We start from the raw sequence: 18,660 nt of genomic DNA on the forward strand, positions 1-18,660 counted from the left end.
CCGACACGCGTGCATCTGCGTGTGCAAATTGATTTTGTCCTCCCACACCAAACGCCATCACGACACCAGGTTGAAACATCAAAACAAACTCTGAACCAATTATATTAATTTGGGGACAGGTCGAAAAACATTACACATTTATGGCATTTTAGCTAGTTAGTTTGCAGTTGTTAGCTAATTTGTCCCTTTTAGCTAGCTTGCTGTTGCTAGCTAATTTGTCCTGGGATATAAACATTGAGTTGTTATTATACCTGAAACGCACAAGGTCCTCTACGCCAACAATTAATCCACACATAAAATGGTCAACCAAATCATTTCTAGTCATCGCTCCTCCTTCGTCCTTTTCTTCTTTGGACTTTATATGGCGATTAGCATCTAACTTTCATAATAAGGTGTATTACCACAACCGACCGACCTCCGTTCAGCTTTCAATCACCCACGTGGGTATAACCAATGAGGAGATGGGAGAGGCAGCACCGCGTTCAGCGTCACAAATAGAACTGACTTCTATTTTAGCGCTTGGCAACGCAGACGCTCGTTGGCGCACGTGAGCAGTGTGGTCAGCATGTTAGTCTATTCCGTCTGCTGACTCTCTTCATAATCCCTTCTGTGCTCTGATTGGCTGCTACTCTGACCTCTGAACTCTGACAGTTTTGGTTGGTCAGTAAGAGAAGGGCGAGAATTGAAACACTGTGAACCATGTCAGGAGTATGTGTTGTGGAGTGGATATTAGTGTGTGTCTGAGTTTTAATCTGTGTGTGTTTTAGGTCTGACGTCTGAGGGTATCTACCGTAAGAGCGGTGTGAACAGTCGCGTGGCGGCGCTGTGCGAGGCGTTTCGGCGTGATGCCCGTAATGTGCGTCTGAAGGAGGAGGAGCACCAGGTGGACGACGTGTCTAACACACTGAAACGCTTCTTCAGAGAGTCTGGAGAGGGCCTGTTCACCATACAGGCTGCTAGCGCATGGCTCAGCACACCTGGTGAGACCCGCACGCTAACACCCTGCACGCCAACACCCTGCACGCTAACACCCTGCACGCTAACACCCTGCACGCTAACACCCTGCACGCTAACACCCTGCACGCTAACACCCTGCACGCTAACACCCTGCACGCTAACACCCTGCACGCTAACACCCTGCACGCTAACACCCTGCACGCTAACACCCTGCACGCTAACACCCTGCACGCTAACACCCTGCACGCTAACACCCTGCACGCTAACACCCTAACCCCTACACCCTAACCCCTATACCCTGTATCCTGCACCCTAACCCCTACACCCTAACCTCTACACCCTGTATCCTATACACTAATCCCTACACCCTATATCCTATACACTAATCCCTACACCCTATATCCTACACCCCAACCCCTATATCCAACACCCTGTATCCTACACCCTATGCACAACACGTTATATCCTACACCCTAAACCCTACATCCTACCCTATACCCTAAACCCTACATCCTACCCTACACCCTAAACCCTAAGACCCTGTATCCTACACCCTAACCCCAACACCCGGTATCCTACACCCTAACCCCAACACCCTGTATCCTACACCCTAACCCCTACACTGTGTATCCTACACCCTAACCCCTACACCCTGTATCCTACACCCTAACCCCAACACCCGGTATCCTACACCCTAACCCCAACACCCTGTATCCTACACCCTACACCCTAACCCAAACACCCTGTATCCTACACCCTAACCCCAACACCCGGTATCCTACACCCTAACCCCAACACCCTGTATCCTACACCCTAACTCAAACACTGTGTGTGTGTTGTTTGTCAGTGATCCCAGAGGAGAGCAAGAAGATCTCTCAGTACCAGCTGCTGCTGAGCCGCCTGCCCAGAGTCAACAAGGCCACGCTACGAGCCCTGGTCAACCACCTCTACTGGTGAGACACATATAAACACACACACACACACCCCTCCGCTCAGAGTGTAATGGTGTGTGTGTTGTCCACAGTGTGCAGCGGTTTGCAGAGCTGAACCAGATGAATCTCCATAACCTGGCTATAGTATTTGGCCCAACACTGTTCCAGACCGACGGGAAGGACTACACAGCTGGCCGCGTCGTAGAGGAACTCATAGAGCACTACACGGACGTCTTTGAGGTCAGAGATGCTGTTAACTCTAACCCCTGACCCATAACCTCGAAGAGGCAGCAGGTAGCCTAGCGGTTAAGAGCATCTCAGCGCTAGAGGCGTCATTACAGACCCTGGTTCAATCTCGGGGTGTATCACAGCCGGGCGGCGCACAATTGGCCCAGCGTTCGTCTGGGTTAGGGGAGGGGTTGGCCGGATTAGGCAGTCATTGTAAAATAAGAATTAGTTCTTAACTGACTTGCCTAGTTAAATAAAATAAATAAATAAAAACTGAAAGATGTGCCCTTGAGCAAGTTACTTAACCATAATTGCTCCTGTAAGTCACTTGGTAGGGGGATGGTTTGGTAGTGGTTTGGTTTGGTAGTGGTTTGGTTTGGTAGTGGTATGTAATGGTATGGTTTGGTAGTGGTTTGGTTTGGTAGTGGTTTGGTTTGGTAGTGGTATGTAATGGTTTGGTAGTGGTATGTAATGGTTTGGTAGTGGTATGTAATAGTTTGGTAGTGGTTTGGTAGTGGTATGTAATGGTTTGGTAGTGGTAGTGTTTTGGTAGCGGGATGGTTTGGTAGCGGTAGTGATTTGGTAGCGGGATGGTTTGGTAGTGATTTGGTAGCGGGATGGTTTGGTAGCGGTAGTGGTTTGGTAGCGGTAGTGGTTTGGTAGTGGGATGGTTTGGTAGTGGTATGTCGTTGTCTGGTCTGGTAGTGGTAGTAGTTTGGTAGGGGGATGGTTTTGGTAGAGGGATGGTTTTGGTAGAGGGATGGTTTTGGTAGAGGGATGGTTTTGGTAGAGGGATGGTTTTGGTAGAGGGATGGTTTTGGTAGAGGGATGGTTTGGTAGAGGGATGGTTTGGTAGAGGGATGGTTTGGTAGAGGGATGGTTTGGTAGAGGGATGGTTTGGTAGAGGGATGGTTTGGTAGAGGGATGGTTTGGTAGTGGGATGGTTTGGTAGTGGTATGTAGTGGTCTGGTCTGGTAGTGGTAGTAGTTTGGTAGGGGGATGGTTTGGTAGAGGGATGGTTTGGTAGTGGGATGGTTTGGTAGTGGTATGGTTTGGTAGTGGTATGGTTTGGTAGTGGGATGGTTTGGTAGTGTAGTGGGATGGTTTGGTTTGGTAGAGGGATGCTTTGGTAGTGGGATGCTTTGGTAGTGGGATGCTTTGGTAGTGGGATGCTTTGGTAGTGGGATGCTTTGGTAGTGGGATGTTTTAGTAGTGGGATAGTTTGGTAGTGGGATGGTTTGGTAGTGGTATGTAGTGGTATGTAGTTGTCTGGTCTGGTAGTGGTAGTAGTTTGGTAGGGGGATGGTTTGGTAGAGGGATGGTTTGGTAGAGGGATGGTTTGGTAGAGGGATGGTTTGGTAGAGGGATGGTTTGGTAGAGGGATGGTTTGGTAGAGGGATGGTTTGGTAGTGGTAGTAGTTTGGTAGGGGGATGGTTTGGTAGAGGGATGGTTTGGTAGAGGGATGGTTTGGTAGAGGGATGGTTTGGTAGTGGGATGGTTTGGTAGTGGGATGGTTTGGTAGTGGGATGGTTTGGTAGTGGTATGTAGTGGTCTGGTAGTGGTAGTAGTTTGGTAGAGGGATGGTTTGGTAGTGGTAGTAGTTTGGTAGGGGGATGGTTTGGTAGAGGGATGGTTTGGTAGAGGGATGGTTTGGTAGAGGGATGGTTTGGTAGAGGGATGGTTTGGTAGAGGGATGGTTTGGTAGAGGGATGGTTTGGTAGTGGTAGTAGTTTGGTAGGGGGATGGTTTGGTAGAGGGATGGTTTGGTAGAGGGATGGTTTGGTAGAGGGATGGTTTGGAAGAGGGATGGTTTGGTAGAGGGATGGTTTGGTAGAGGGATGGTTTGATAGAGGGGTGGTTTGGTAGCGGTTGTGGTTTGGTAGCGGTTGTGGTTTGGTAGCGGTTGTGGTTTGGTAGCGGTTGTGGTTTGGTAGCGGTTGTGGTTTGGTAGCGGTTGTGGTTTGGTAGCGGTTGTGGTTTGGTAGCGGGATGGTTTGGTAGCGGGATGGTTTGGTAGCGGGATGGTTTGGTAGCGGTATGGTGTGGTAGTGGTATGGTTTGGTAGTGGTTTGGGATGATAATGGTATGTTTTGGTAGTGGGATGGTTTGGTAGTTTTATGGTTTGGTAGGGGGATGGTTTGGTGTGGTAGTGGTAGTGGTTTGATAGTGGTCGTGGGATGGTTTGGTAGTGGTATGGTTTGTAGTGGTATGGTGTGGTAGTGGAATGGTATGGTAGTGGTGTGATTTGGTAGTGGTATGGTGTGGTAGGGGGATGGTTTGGTAGTGGTTTGGTTTGGTAGTGGTATGGTTTGGTAGTGGTATGGTTTGGTAGTGGGAAGGCTTGGTAGTGGTATGGGATGGTAGTGGTTTGGTAGTGGGATGATTTGGTAGTGGGATGGTTTGGTAGTGGTTTGATCGTGGTTTGTTAGGGGGATGGTTTGGTAGGGGTAAGGTTTGGTAGAGGTAAGGTTTGGTAGAGGTAAGGTTTGGTAGTGGGATGGTTTGGTAGTGGGATGATTTGGTAGTGGGATGGTTTGGTAGTGGTTTGATCGTGGTTTGGTAGTGGGATGGTTTGGAATGGTTTGGTAGGGGATGGTTTGGTAGTGGTATTGTTTGGTAGTGGTATGGTTTGGTAGGGGTGTGGTTAGTGGTATGGTTTGGTAGTGGTATGCTAGTGCTTTGGTTTGGTAGGGGGATGGCTGCAGTGTGTGGTAGGGGGATGACTACAGTGTGGTAGGGGGTGGCTGCAGTGTTTGGTAGGGGGGTGGCTGCAGTGTTTGGTAGGGGGGTGGCTGCAGTGTTTGGTAGGGGGATGGCTGCAGTGTTTGGTAGGGGGATGGCTGCAGGGTTTGGTAGGGGGATGGCTGCAGTGTTTGGTAGGGGGGAGGCTGCAGTGTTTGGTAGGTGGGTGGCTGCAGTGTTTGGTAGGTGGGTGGCTGCAGTGTTTGGTAGGGGGGAGGCTGCAATGTTTGGTAGGTGGGTGGCTGCAGTGTGAGCTGGTCAGTGGTGTTTCAACCACGGAGTGAGTAGTTATACCGGTTATACGGTTATGTTGCTGTGTGGTTGACCGTGTGTGGTTGTGTTGCGGTCCAGGTGGATGAGCAGCAGCTGAAAAGGCAGCTGGATGAGATCACGGTCATCATTAAAGTTAGAGAGAAGTTGAACCTCAACTCCAGCGTTCCTGTGAGTAATACAGTACATTCACACACACATCTCAACTCCAGCGTTCCTGTGAGTAATACAGTACATTCACACACACATCTCAACTCCAGCGTTCCTGTGAGTAATACAGTACACTCACACACATCTCAACTCCAGCGTTCCTGTGAGTAATACAGTACACTCACACACATCTCAACTCCAGCGTTCCTGTGAGTATTACAGTACATTCACACACATCTCAACTCCAAGGTTTCTGTGAGTCACACAAACTTCTCATGTGTTTGCAGTGTTCTGCTGTAACCCAATGTGCTTTAACGCGTGTGTGTGTTGTGCAGGCGTCGGGGTCAGCAGGTGACTTCATCTGTACAGTGTACCTAGAGGAGAAGAAGGAGACGGCAGAGCAGCATGTCAAGGTGACCTCTCACCTCTGACCTTAACTAACCCTTCAGACCTCACCTTTATCACGATAGGGAAATAGAGTAAGAAGAGTTCCAGAATGTCACTCCCTCCACTGCTCTCCCCTCTAGATCCCTGGTTCTATGACGGCAGCAGAGCTGACCTGTGAGATTCTGGACCGGCGGAAGATCCAGGTCAGAGAGAAAGACTACTGGAGCTGCTGGGAGGTCAGCCAGAAGGAGGAGACCGGTGAGTGGAGAGAGAGATGAGAGGTCAGCCAGAAGGAGGAGACCGGTGAGTGGACAGAGAGATGGGAGGTCAGTCAAAAGGAGCAGACTGGTGAGTGGACAGAGAGATGGGAGGTCAGTCAGAAGGAGGAGACCGGCGAGTGGACAGAGAGATGGGAGGTCAGTCAGGAGGAGGAGACCAGTGAGTGGAGAGAGATGAGAGGTCAGTCAGAAGGAGGAGACTGGTGAGTGGACAGAGAGATGAGAGGTCAGTCAGAAGGAGGAGACCGGTGAGTGGACAGAGAGATGGGAGGTCAGTCAGAAGAAGGAGACTGGTGAGTGGACAGAGAGATGGGAGGTCAGTCAGAAGGAGGAGACTGGTGAGTGGACAGAGAGTTGGGAGGTCAGTCAGAAGGAGGAGACCGGTGAGTGGACAGAGAGATGGGAGGTCAGTCAGAAGGAGGAGACCGGTGAGTGGAGAGGGGAAAGAGGTATGGGATGGAGAGGAAGGGGACAGAGTTATGGGATGGAGAGGAGGGGGACAGAGGTATGGGATGGAGAGGAAGGGGACAGAGGTATGGGATGGAGAGGAAGGGGACAGAGTTATGGGATGGAGAGGAGGGGGACAGAGGTATGGGATGGAGAGGAAGGGGACAGAGGTATGGGATGGAGAGGAAATGGGATGGAGAGGAAGGGGACAGAGGTATGGGATGGAGAGGAAGGGGACAGAGGTATGGGATGGAGAGGTGGGGACAGAGGTATGGGATGGAGAGGTGGGGACAGAGGTATGGGATGGAGAGGTGGGGACAGAGGTATGGGATGGAGAGGAAGGGGACAGAGGTATGGGATGGAGAGGAAGGGGACAGAGGTATGGGATGGAGAGGAAGGGGACAGAGGTATGGGATGGAGAGGAAGGGGACAGAGGTATGGGATGGAGAGGAAGGGGACAGAGGTATGGGATGGAGAGGAAGGGGACAGAGGTATGGGATGGAGAGGAAGGGGACAGAGGTATGGGATGGAGAGGAAGGGGACAGAGGTATGGGATGGAGAGGAAGGGGACAGAGGTATGGGATGGAGAGGAAGGGGACAGAGGTATGGGGTGGAGAGGAAGGGGACAGAGGTATGGGGTGGAGAGGAAGGGGACAGAGGTATGGGATGGAGAGGAAGGGGACAGAGGTATGGGATGGAGAGGAAGGGGACAGAGGTATGGGATGGAGAGGAAGGGGACAGAGGTATGGGATGGAAGTGCTAGGGAGAAGTGATGCTGCTGTTGAAGCTCTGTTCTGTTTGTCTCTCCTCACTCTCCTCTCTCTCCTCACTCTCCTCTCTCCCCTCTCTCTCTCACTCACTCAGAGCGTCCGTTGCATCATCTGGAGCGTGTGTTACCCATCCTACACTCTCTGGGTACCGACTCCCACCTGCTGGTCAAAAAGAACCTGGCCATGGAGGCCATACTGGTCTACCTGGGTACACACACACTAACACACACACATACATGTGGTTACCGGGTTAAAATGGAAACAACTCAAAGATGAACAGTTTAGGCGTTAGTTCTGAGTGGTTAAGGTTGGGGTTAACACTTGCTAGAGCAGTGCTGTAGGTGCAGTGTTCTGAGTGGTTAAGGTTGGGGTTAACACTTGCTAGAGCATTGCTGTAGGTGCAGTGTTCTGAGTGGTTAAGGTTGGGGTTAAGACTTGCTAGAGCAGTGCTGTAGGTGCAGTGTTCTGAGTGGTTAAGGTTGAGGTTAAGGCTTGCTAGAGCATTGCTGTAGGTGCAGTGTTCTGAGTGGTTAAGGTTGGGGTTAAGGCTTGCTAGAGCAGTGCTGTAGGTGCAGTGTTCTGAGTGGTTAAGGTTAGGGTTAAGGCTTGCTAGAGCATTGCTGTAGGTGCAGTGTTCTGAGTGGTTAAGGTTGGGGTTAAGACTTGCTAGAGCAGTGCTGTAGGTGCAGTGTTCTGAGTGGTTAAGGTTGGGGTTAAGGCTTGCTAGAGCAGTGCTGTAGGTGCAGTGTTCTGAGTGGTTAAGGTTGAGGTTAAGGCTTGCTAGAGCATTGCTGTAGGTGCAGTGTTCTGAGTGGTTAAGGTTGGGGTTAAGGCTTGCTAGAGCATTGCTGTAGGTGCAGTGTTCTGAGTGGTTAAGGTTGGGGTTATGGCTTGCTAGAGCAGTGCTGTAGGTGCAGTGTTCTGAGTGGTTAAGGTTGGGGTTATGGCTTGCTAGAGCAGTGCTGTAGGTGCAGTGTTCTGAGTGGTTAAGGTTGGGGTTAACACTTGCTAGAGCAGTGCTGTAGGTGCAGTGTTCTGAGCAGCACCAGTTCACTCCCATTTCTGGGTGAATGTTGTATTTTATTTTATTGTGAGCATATATTTACGTTCTCAGGACCTTTTCAAACGTCTGGAATCTAAGTTTGTTTCTAGTGATCAGGCTGCTAACACACAATTGAATTGACTTCTCAGCTCTACTATTACCCCTATACTGTTTCTGATTTTGTACGATCTGTCCCCCCATAGCCAGTAAAGTGGATGTGTCCAAGCACGGGATGGTGAAGTTCCGGGAGGAGAGGAGCATTCTGGGATTGGGACTGAACACCGGCAGCTTCCACGACCGCTACTTCATCCTAAACACTGTCTCCCTCAGGATGTACAAGGAAGTGCGGGTAAGACACACACACACACACACACACACACACACACACACACACACAGAGACACAGAGACACAGAGACACAGACACAGACACACACACACACACACACACACACACACACACACACACACACACACACACACACACAGAGACACACACACACACACAGAGACACACACACACACACACACACAGAGACACACACACACACACAGAGACAGAGAGCTAATCTGTCTGTTTTGTTTCCCTGTAGAGTAATCGTTCAGAGAGGGAATGGCAGGTGAAGAATCTGAGGGTCTATCTAGGCATCAAGAAGAAACTACGACCACCCACCTGGTCAGAACACCTCTTTGTCCTCTCCTCCTGCCTGGTCAGAACACATCTCTGTCCTGTCCTCCTGCCTGGTCAGAACACCTCTCTGTCCTCTCCTCCTGCCTGGTCAGAACACCTCTCTGTCCTCTCCTCCTGCCTGGTCAGAACACCTCTCTGTCCTCTCCTCCTGCCTGGTCAGAACACCTCTCTGTCCTGTCCTCCTTCCTGGTCAGAACACCTCTCTGTCCTCTCCTCCTGCCTGGTCAGAACACCTCTCTGTCCTCTCCTCCTGCCTGGTCAGAACACCTCTCTGTCCTCTCCTCCTGCCTGGTCAGAACACCTCTGTCCTCTCCTCCTGCCTGGTCAGAACACCTCTCTGTCCTCTCCTCCTGCCTGGTCAGAACACCTCTCTGTCCTCTCCTCCTGCCTGGTCAGAACATCTCTCTGTCCTCTCCTCCTGCCTGGTCAGAACATCTCTCTGTCCTCTCCTCCTGCCTGGTCAGAACATCTCTCTGTCCTCTCCTCCCGCCTGGTCAGAACATCTCTCTGTCCTCTCCTCCCGCCTGGTCAGAACACCTCTCTGTCCTGTCCTCCTGCCTGGTCAGAACACCTCTCTGTCCTCTCCTCCTGCCTGGTCAGAACACCTCTCTGTCCTCTCCTCCTGCCTGGTCAGAACACCTCTCTGTCCTCTCCTCCTGCCTGGTCAGAACACCTCTCTGTCCTGTCCTCCTGCCTGGTCAGAACACCTCTCTGTCCTCTCCTCCTGCCTGGTCAGAACACCTCTCTGTCCTGTCCTCCTGCCTGGTCAGAACACCTCTCTGTCCTCTCCTCCTGCCTGGTCTCTCTCTCTATGTAGTTGGGGTCTGACTGTGATGTTTCCTATCTCTCTCTATGTAGCTGGGGTCTGACTGTGATGTTTCCTATCTCTCTCTCTATGTAGTTGGGGTCTGACTGTGATCTATAAAAGTGAAAAACAGGAGAAGCCAGAGAAGCAGCAATGGTGAGTCCCTGAATGTGTGTCCTCTGTCTGTGTATGCTATGCAGTATGTCCAGAATATCTGGAGGCCTACTGAGCTACACACACCAGGGAATAGGGGTCTGCAATGGGAGATCTTTTACAGACGAGAAGAACTCAAAATCCACTTTTTATTCTGGCTTTGACTATAATCCTGTAAAAACACACCTTACATCCTTACCATATCCCATGTCTATCTTATGTTTCCTACTCATCTTAGCTTGTCCCCAAATAAAATTTAACAGTAGTTTCTGTTCTGCTGCTTACTGTATTGAAACCCCCAAATAAAAAACAGTGTTCTGGAAAATCTCCTCGACAGCTGTAAACAAAGACTCCAGTATTTCAAAAAGAGGCTTTATCCTCTCACAATCCATAAAACTGCGGAAATCATTTCTCTTATATTACAAAAAGGACATCAATCTCCAACATCTGAATGAATAACAGATACAACACCCTCCATTACATATCACTAGTCCCCTTTAGTAACGGTGGCTTGTACAGTGTTCTCCATGATGGCTTCACCTTGTCATCAACACCCTCCATTACATATCACTAGTCCCCTTTAGTAACGGTGGCTTGTACCGTGCTCTCCATGATGGCTTCACCTTGTCATCAACACCCTCCATTACATATCACTAGTCCCCTTTAGTAACGGTGGCTTGTACCGTGCTCTCCATGATGGCTTCACCTTGTCATCAACACCCTCCATTACATATCACTAGTCCCCTTTAGTAACGGTGGCTTGTACCGTGCTCTCCATGATGGCTTCACCTTGTCATCAACACCCTCCATTACATATCACTAGTCCCCTTTAGTAACGGTGGCTTGTACCGTGCTCTCCATGATGGCTTCACCTTGTCATCAACACCCTCCATTACATATCACTAGTCCCCTTTAGTAACGGTGGCTTGTACCGTGCTCTCCATGATGGCTTCACCTTGTCATCAACACCCTCCATTACATATCACTAGTCCCCTTTAGTAACGGTGGCTTGTACCGTGCTCTCCATGATGGCTTCACCTTGTCATCAACACCCTCCATTACATATCACTAGTCCCCTTTAGTAACGGTGGCTTGTACCGTGCTCTCCATGATGGCTTCACCTTGTCATCAACACCCTCCATTACATATCACTAGTCCCCTTTAGTAACGGTGGCTTGTACCGTGTTCTCCATGATGGCTTCACCTTGTCATCAACACCCTCCATTACATATCACTAGTCCCCTTTAGTAACGGTGGCTTGTACCGTGTTCTCCATGATGGCTTCACCTTGTCATCAACACCCTCCATTACATATCACTAGTCCCCTTTAGTAACGGTGGCTTGTACCGTGCTCTCCATGATGGCTTCACCTTGTCATCAACACCCTCCATTACATATCACTAGTCCCCTTTAGTAACGGTGGCTTGTACCGTGCTCTCCATGATGGCTTCACCTTGTCATCAACACCCTCCATTACATATCACTAGTCCCCTTTAGTAACGGTGGCTTGTACCGTGCTCTCCATGATGGCTTCACCTTGTCATCAACACCCTCCATTACATATCACTAGTCCCCTTTAGTAACGGTGGCTTGTACCGTGCTCTCCATGATGGCTTCACCTTGTCATCAACACCCTCCATTACATATCACTAGTCCCCTTTAGTAACGGTGGCTTGTACCGTGCTCTCCATGATGGCTTCACCTTGTCATCAACACCCTCCATTACATATCACTAGTCCCCTTTAGTAACGGTGGCTTGTACCGTGCTCTCCATGATGGCTTCACCTTGTCATCAACACCCTCCATTACATATCACTAGTCCCCTTTAGTAACGGTGGCTTGTACCGTGCTCTCCATGATGGCTTCACCTTGTCATCAACACCCTCCATTACATATCACTAGTCCCCTTTAGTAACGGTGGCTTGTACCGTGCTCTCCATGATGGCTTCACCTTGTCATCAACACCCTCCATTACATATCACTAGTCCCCTTTAGTAACGGTGGCTTGTACCGTGCTCTCCATGATGGCTTCACCTTGTCATCAACACCCTCCATTACATATCACTAGTCCCCTTTAGTAACGGTGGCTTGTACCGTGCTCTCCATGATGGCTTCACCTTGTCATCAACACCCTCCATTACATATCACTAGTCCCCTTTAGTAACGGTGGCTTGTACCGTGCTCTCCATGATGGCTTCACCTTGTCATCAACACCCTCCATTACATATCACTAGTCCCCTTTAGTAACGGTGGCTTGTACCGTGCTCTCCATGATGGCTTCACCTTGTCATCAACACCCTCCATTACATATCACTAGTCCCCTTTAGTAACGGTGGCTTGTACCGTGCTCTCCATGATGGCTTCACCTTGTCATCAACACCCTCCATTACATATCACTAGTCCCCTTTAGTAACGGTGGCTTGTACCGTGCTCTCCATGATGGCTTCACCTTGTCATCAACACCCTCCATTACATATCACTAGTCCCCTTTAGTAACGGTGGCTTGTACCGTGCTCTCCATGATGGCTTCACCTTGTCATCAACACCCTCCATTACATATCACTAGTCCCCTTTAGTAACGGTGGCTTGTACCGTGCTCTCCATGATGGCTTCACCTTGTCATCAACACCCTCCATTACATATCACTAGTCCCCTTTAGTAACGGTGGCTTGTACCGTGCTCTCCATGATGGCTTCACCTTGTCATCAACACCCTCCATTACATATCACTAGTCCCCTTTAGTAACGGTGGCTTGTACCGTGCTCTCCATGATGGCTTCACCTTGTCATCAACACCCTCCATTACATATCACTAGTCCCCTTTAGTAACGGTGGCTTGTACCGTGCTCTCCATGATGGCTTCACCTTGTCATCAACACCCTCCATTACATATCACTAGTCCCCTTTAGTAACGGTGGCTTGTACCGTGCTCTCCATGATGGCTTCACCTTGTCATCAACACCCTCCATTACATATCACTAGTCCCCTTTAGTAACGGTGGCTTGTACCGTGCTCTCCATGATGGCTTCACCTTGTCATCAACACCCTCCATTACATATCACTAGTCCCCTTTAGTAACGGTGGCTTGTACCGTGCTCTCCATGATGGCTTCACCTTGTCATCAACACCCTCCATTACATATCACTAGTCCCCTTTAGTAACGGTGGCTTGTACCGTGCTCTCCATGATGGCTTCACCTTGTCATCAACACCCTCCATTACATATCACTAGTCCCCTTTAGTAACGGTGGCTTGTACCGTGCTCTCCATGATGGCTTCACCTTGTCATCAACACCCTCCATTACATATCACTAGTCCCCTTTAGTAACGGTGGCTTGTACCGTGCTCTCCATGATGGCTTCACCTTGTCATCAACACCCTCCATTACATATCACTAGTCCCCTTTAGTAACGGTGGCTTGTACCGTGCTCTCCATGATGGCTTCACCTTGTCATCAACACCCTCCATTACATATCACTAGTCCCCTTTAGTAACGGTGGCTTGTACCGTGCTCTCCATGATGGCTTCACCTTGTCATCAACACCCTCCATTACATATCACTAGTCCCCTTTAGTAACGGTGGCTTGTACCGTGCTCTCCATGATGGCTTCACCTTGTCATCAACACCCTCCATTACATATCACTAGTCCCCTTTAGTAACGGTGGCTTGTATCGTGCTCTCCATGATGGCTTCACCTTGTCATCAACACCCTCCATTACATATCACTAGTCCCCTTTAGTAACGGTGGCTTGTACCGTGCTCTCCATGATGGCTTCACCTTGTCATCAACACCCTCCATTACATATCACTAGTCCCCTTTAGTAACGGTGGCTTGTACCGTGCTCTCCATGATGGCTTCACCTTGTCATCAACACCCTCCATTACATATCACTAGTCCCCTTTAGTAACGGTGGCTTGTACCGTGCTCTCCATGATGGCTTCACCTTGTCATCAACACCCTCCATTACATATCACTAGTCCCCTTTAGTAACGGTGGCTTGTACCGTGCTCTCCATGATGGCTTCACCTTGTCATCAACACCCTCCATTACATATCACTAGTCCCCTTTAGTAACGGTGGCTTGTACCGTGCTCTCCATGATGGCTTCACCTTGTCATCAACACCCTCCATTACATATCACTAGTCCCCTTTAGTAACGGTGGCTTGTATCGTGCTCTCCATGATGGCTTCACCTTGTCATCAACACCCTCCATTACATATCACTAGTCCCCTTTAGTAACGGTGGCTTGTACCGTGCTCTCCATGATGGCTTCACCTTGTCATCAACACCCTCCATTACATATCACCAGTCCCCTTTAGTAACGGTGGCTTGTACCGTGCTCTCCATGATGGCTTCACCTTGTCATCAACACCCTCCATTACATATCACTAGTCCCCTTTAGTAACGGTGGCTTGTACCGTGCTCTCCATGATGGCTTCACCTTGTCATCAACACCCTCCATTACATATCACTAGTCCCCTTTAGTAACGGTGGCTTGTACCGTGCTCTCCATGATGGCTTCACCTTGTCATCAACACCCTCCATTACATATCACCAGTCCCCTTTAGTAACGGTGGCTTGTACCGTGCTCTCCATGATGGCTTCACCTTGTCATCAACACCCTCCATTACATATCACTAGTCCCCTTTAGTAACGGTGGCTTGTACCGTGCTCTCCATGATGGCTTCACCTTGTCATCAACACCCTCCATTACATATCACTAGTCCCCTTTAGTAACGGTGGCTTGTACCGTGCTCTCCATGATGGCTTCACCTTGTCATCAACACCCTCCATTACATATCACTAGTCCCCTTTAGTAACGGTGGCTTGTACCGTGCTCTCCATGATGGCTTCACCTTGTCATCAACACCCTCCATTACATATCACTAGTCCCCTTTAGTAACGGTGGCTTGTACCGTGCTCTCCATGATGGCTTCACCTTGTCATCAACACCCTCCATTACATATCACCAGTCCCCTTTAGTAACGGTGGCTTGTACCGTGCTCTCCATGATGGCTTCACCTTGTCATCAACACCCTCCATTACATATCACTAGTCCCCTTTAGTAACGGTGGCTTGTACCGTGCTCTCCATGATGGCTTCACCTTGTCATCAACACCCTCCATTACATATCACTAGTCCCCTTTAGTAACGGTGGCTTGTACCGTGCTCTCCATGATGGCTTCACCTTGTCATCAACACCCTCCATTACATATCACCAGTCCCCTTTAGTAACGGTGGCTTGTACCGTGCTCTCCATGATGGCTTCACCTTGTCATCAACACCCTCCATTACATATCACTAGTCCCCTTTAGTAACGGTGGCTTGTACCGTGCTCTCCATGATGGCTTCACCTTGTCATCAACACCCTCCATTACATATCACTAGTCCCCTTTAGTAACGGTGGCTTGTACCGTGCTCTCCATGATGGCTTCACCTTGTCATCAACACCCTCCATTACATATCACCAGTCCCCTTTAGTAACGGTGGCTTGTACCGTGCTCTCCATGATGGCTTCACCTTGTCATCAACACCCTCCATTACATATCACTAGTCCCCTTTAGTAACGGTGGCTTGTACCGTGCTCTCCATGATGGCTTCACCTTGTCATCAACACCCTCCATTACATATCACTAGTCCCCTTTAGTAACGGTGGCTTGTACCGTGCTCTCCATGATGGCTTCACCTTGTCATCAACACCCTCCATTACATATCACTAGTCCCCTTTAGTAACGGTGGCTTGTATCGTGCTCTCCATGATGGCTTCACCTTGTCATCAACACCCTCCATTACATATCACTAGTCCCCTTTAGTAACGGTGGCTTGTATCGTGCTCTCCATGATGGCTTCACCTTGTCATCAACACCCTCCATTACATATCACCAGTCCCCTTTAGTAACGGTGACTTGTACAGTGTTCTCCATGCTGGCTTTACCTTGTCATCAAGGCCCAGTTTTACCCTCCAAGAAGTGTCTTTTCTATTTTTAAATGTATCTTTATATAAAACCTTGACACACCCCCTATACAACTCCTTCCCATTCACACATCACATCCAAACCCACCTTTTCCAACCCTCTCAAATCCACTAATAACACCTTTCTGGCCAACTCTGGGATATTGGATGGAATCCCTAGTCTGGGATATTGGATGTAATCCCTAGTCTGGGATATTGGATGTAATCCCTAGTCTGGGATATTGGATGTAATCCCTAGTCTGGGATATTGGATGTAATCCCTAGTCTGGGATATTGGATGTAATCCCTAGTCTGGGATATTGGATGTAATCCCTAGTCTGGGATATTGGATGTAATCCCTAGTCTGGGAAATGGGGCGTAATCCCTAGTCTGGGAAATGGGGCGTAATCCCTAGTCTGGGAAATGGGGCGTAATCCCTAGTCTGGGAAATGGGGCGTAATCCCTAGTCTGGGAAATGGGGTGTAATCCCTAGTCTGGGAAATGGGGCGTAATCCCTAGTCTGGGAAATGGGGTGTAATCCCTAGTCTGGGAAATGGGGCGTAATCCCTAGTCTGGGAAATGGGGTGTAATCCCTAGTCTGGGAAATGGGGTGTAATCCCTAGTCTGGGAAATGGGGCGTAATCCCTAGTCTGGGAAATGGGGTGTAATCCCTAGTCTGGGAAATGGGGCGTAATCCCTAGTCTGGGAAATGGGGTGTATTCCCTAGTCTGGGAAATGGGGCGTAATCCCTAGTCTGGGAAATGGGGCGTAATCCCTAGTCTGGGAAATGGGGTGTAATCCCTAGTCTGGGAAATGGGGCATCTTCATCTGTTGCCTTTTTCTTGTAACTCTTGAGCATAATCCACTCTTCTCCTGACACAAAACACTTTTTGGAACCCAATGATGTTTATCCCAAAATAAATCTACAATAATTTCCTGTATCTTGGCCAGAAGGCCAGACGGTGGCTCTAAACATGACAACCGATGTCACAGTGCACAATGCAACCACATTGTTAACAATAATAGTGGCCTCCTGAATGACATATGAGCTAACAACCATCAGAATCAGGGAAATGTTTTCCCCTATCTGCCTGCAGAGAACACATTAGGACTGGTCCGTGTGTATGATTTGCCCCATCACCTCCCTCAGCCTGTTGGATAAAGCCTTGGACAGGATCTTCTAATCAGTGCACATTAAGGCCACCGGCCTCTAGTTCTTCACCTCCTTAGGGTCACTTTTTGTTGGCAGTAGGATGAGGACAGCCCTTCTGCAGTTTATTGGTAGTAACCCTCCGGTCAAACTATCGTTAACTACTGCTAGCCAATCCTCTCCCAACAAAAAGACTTCAAAAAGTCAACGGGAAGCCCATCAATACCCAGTGCCCTTCCATTTTCCATCCCTTTTAATGCAGTGGAAAGCTCCTGCAAAGACGATGGTTGCTCTAGTTCAACCTGAGCTTCTGCAGCCACCTGTAGGAGCCTATCAAGGAACTGCTGTGTCATTGTTTTATCCCCTGTATACTCACACTTGTAGAGCTCAGCATAGAACACTACTGCCCTCTTTCTAATTCCACGTGGGCTAGTGAGCTCCTGTCCAACAGCTGATTTGAGGCCATTAATAAATCTTCTTTGTCCATTATTTTTTCTCTAAACCGAAGAAAAATGTGGATGAGGCATCGATTTCAGAGATTCCCTGAAATGTACTTCTCACCAATGTCCCCTGTACTCGGATACCCAGCAGGTCTGCCAATGCCCCCTGTACTCTGATACCCAGAAGGTCTGCCAATGCCCCCTGTACTCTGATACCCAGCAGGTCTGCCAATGCCCCCTGTACTCTGATACCCAGCAGGTCTGCCAATGCCCCCTGTACTCTGATACCCAGCAGGTCTGCCAATGCCCCCTGTACTCTGATACCCAGCAGGTCTGCCAATGCCCCCTGCACTCTGATACCCAGAAGGTCTGCCAATGCCCCCTGTACTCTGATACCCAGCAGGTCTGCCAATGTCCTCTGTACTCTGATACCTAGCAGGTCTGCCAATGTCCCCTGTACTCTGATACCCAGCCGGTCTGCCAATGTCCCCTGTGCTCTGATACCCAGCAGGTCTGCCAATGTCCCCTGTGCTCTGATACCCAGCAGGTCTGCCAATGTCCCCTGCGCTCTGATACCCAGCAGGTCTGCCAATGTCCCCTGTGCTCTGATACCCAGCAGGTCTGCCAATGTCCCCTGTGCTCTGATACCCAGCAGGTCTGCCAATGTCCCCTGTGCTCTGATACCCAGCAGGTCTGCCAATGTCCCCTGTGCTCTGATACCCAGCAAGTCTGCCAATGTCCCCTGTGCTCTGATACCCAGCAGGTCTGCCAATGTCCCCTGTACTCTGATACCCAGCAGGTCTGCCAATGTCCCCTGTACTCTGATACCCAGCAGGTCTGCCAATGAGGCTTTTTTTCCTCTTGAGTGCTTGAATATGGCCTTGATCTCCTGTGGTCTCAACCAACATCAACAGTTCCACTATTTCAGACTCTAGAGCGTTCATTGATCTGGTGATGTCTCTGGTGACATTCCTCGTGTATTGATTACAGAATTGTTGAATCTGGATGTTCCCTATATCCCACCACTGTTGAAGAGATACAACACTGTCCTCTTCAGACCTCCACCTCTCCCAGAAAAAAATAACTTGTACAAACATACAATCACCGACAAAGACATGAGGGGGAACAGAGGGTTAAATACACAACATGTAGTTGATGGGATGGGGAACCAGGTGTGATGGAAGACAAGACAAAACCAATGGAAAATGGAAAGTGGATCAGCAATGGCTAGAAGGTCGGTGACGTCGACCGCCGAAAACCGCTCA

At 49.4% G+C, this 18,660-nt stretch overlaps 1 protein-coding gene across 4 annotated transcripts in view; it reads left to right on the forward strand.

Moving 5' to 3' along the window:
* Window positions 1-18,660, forward strand: part of LOC139385464 (arf-GAP with Rho-GAP domain, ANK repeat and PH domain-containing protein 1-like) — a 114,978-nt gene that overhangs the window by 86,018 nt on the left and 10,300 nt on the right. For all 4 annotated transcript variants that reach the window (XM_071130519.1, XM_071130520.1, XM_071130521.1 and 1 more), the window contains 10 exons: window positions 768-980; window positions 1,805-1,910; window positions 1,982-2,129; window positions 5,212-5,301; window positions 5,616-5,693; window positions 5,808-5,925; window positions 7,257-7,370; window positions 8,408-8,553; window positions 8,797-8,879; window positions 9,796-9,855. In XM_071130519.1, the coding sequence (XP_070986620.1) occupies window positions 768-980; window positions 1,805-1,910; window positions 1,982-2,129; window positions 5,212-5,301; window positions 5,616-5,693; window positions 5,808-5,925; window positions 7,257-7,370; window positions 8,408-8,553; window positions 8,797-8,879; window positions 9,796-9,855 (1,156 nt within the window). The remainder of the gene's footprint in view (window positions 1-767; window positions 981-1,804; window positions 1,911-1,981; window positions 2,130-5,211; window positions 5,302-5,615; window positions 5,694-5,807; window positions 5,926-7,256; window positions 7,371-8,407; window positions 8,554-8,796; window positions 8,880-9,795; window positions 9,856-18,660) is intronic.

Source organism: Oncorhynchus clarkii, chromosome 27 (assembly GCF_045791955.1).
Source record: "Oncorhynchus clarkii lewisi isolate Uvic-CL-2024 chromosome 27, UVic_Ocla_1.0, whole genome shotgun sequence".
In the NCBI taxonomy this organism is placed as follows: domain Eukaryota; kingdom Metazoa; phylum Chordata; class Actinopteri; order Salmoniformes; family Salmonidae; genus Oncorhynchus; species Oncorhynchus clarkii.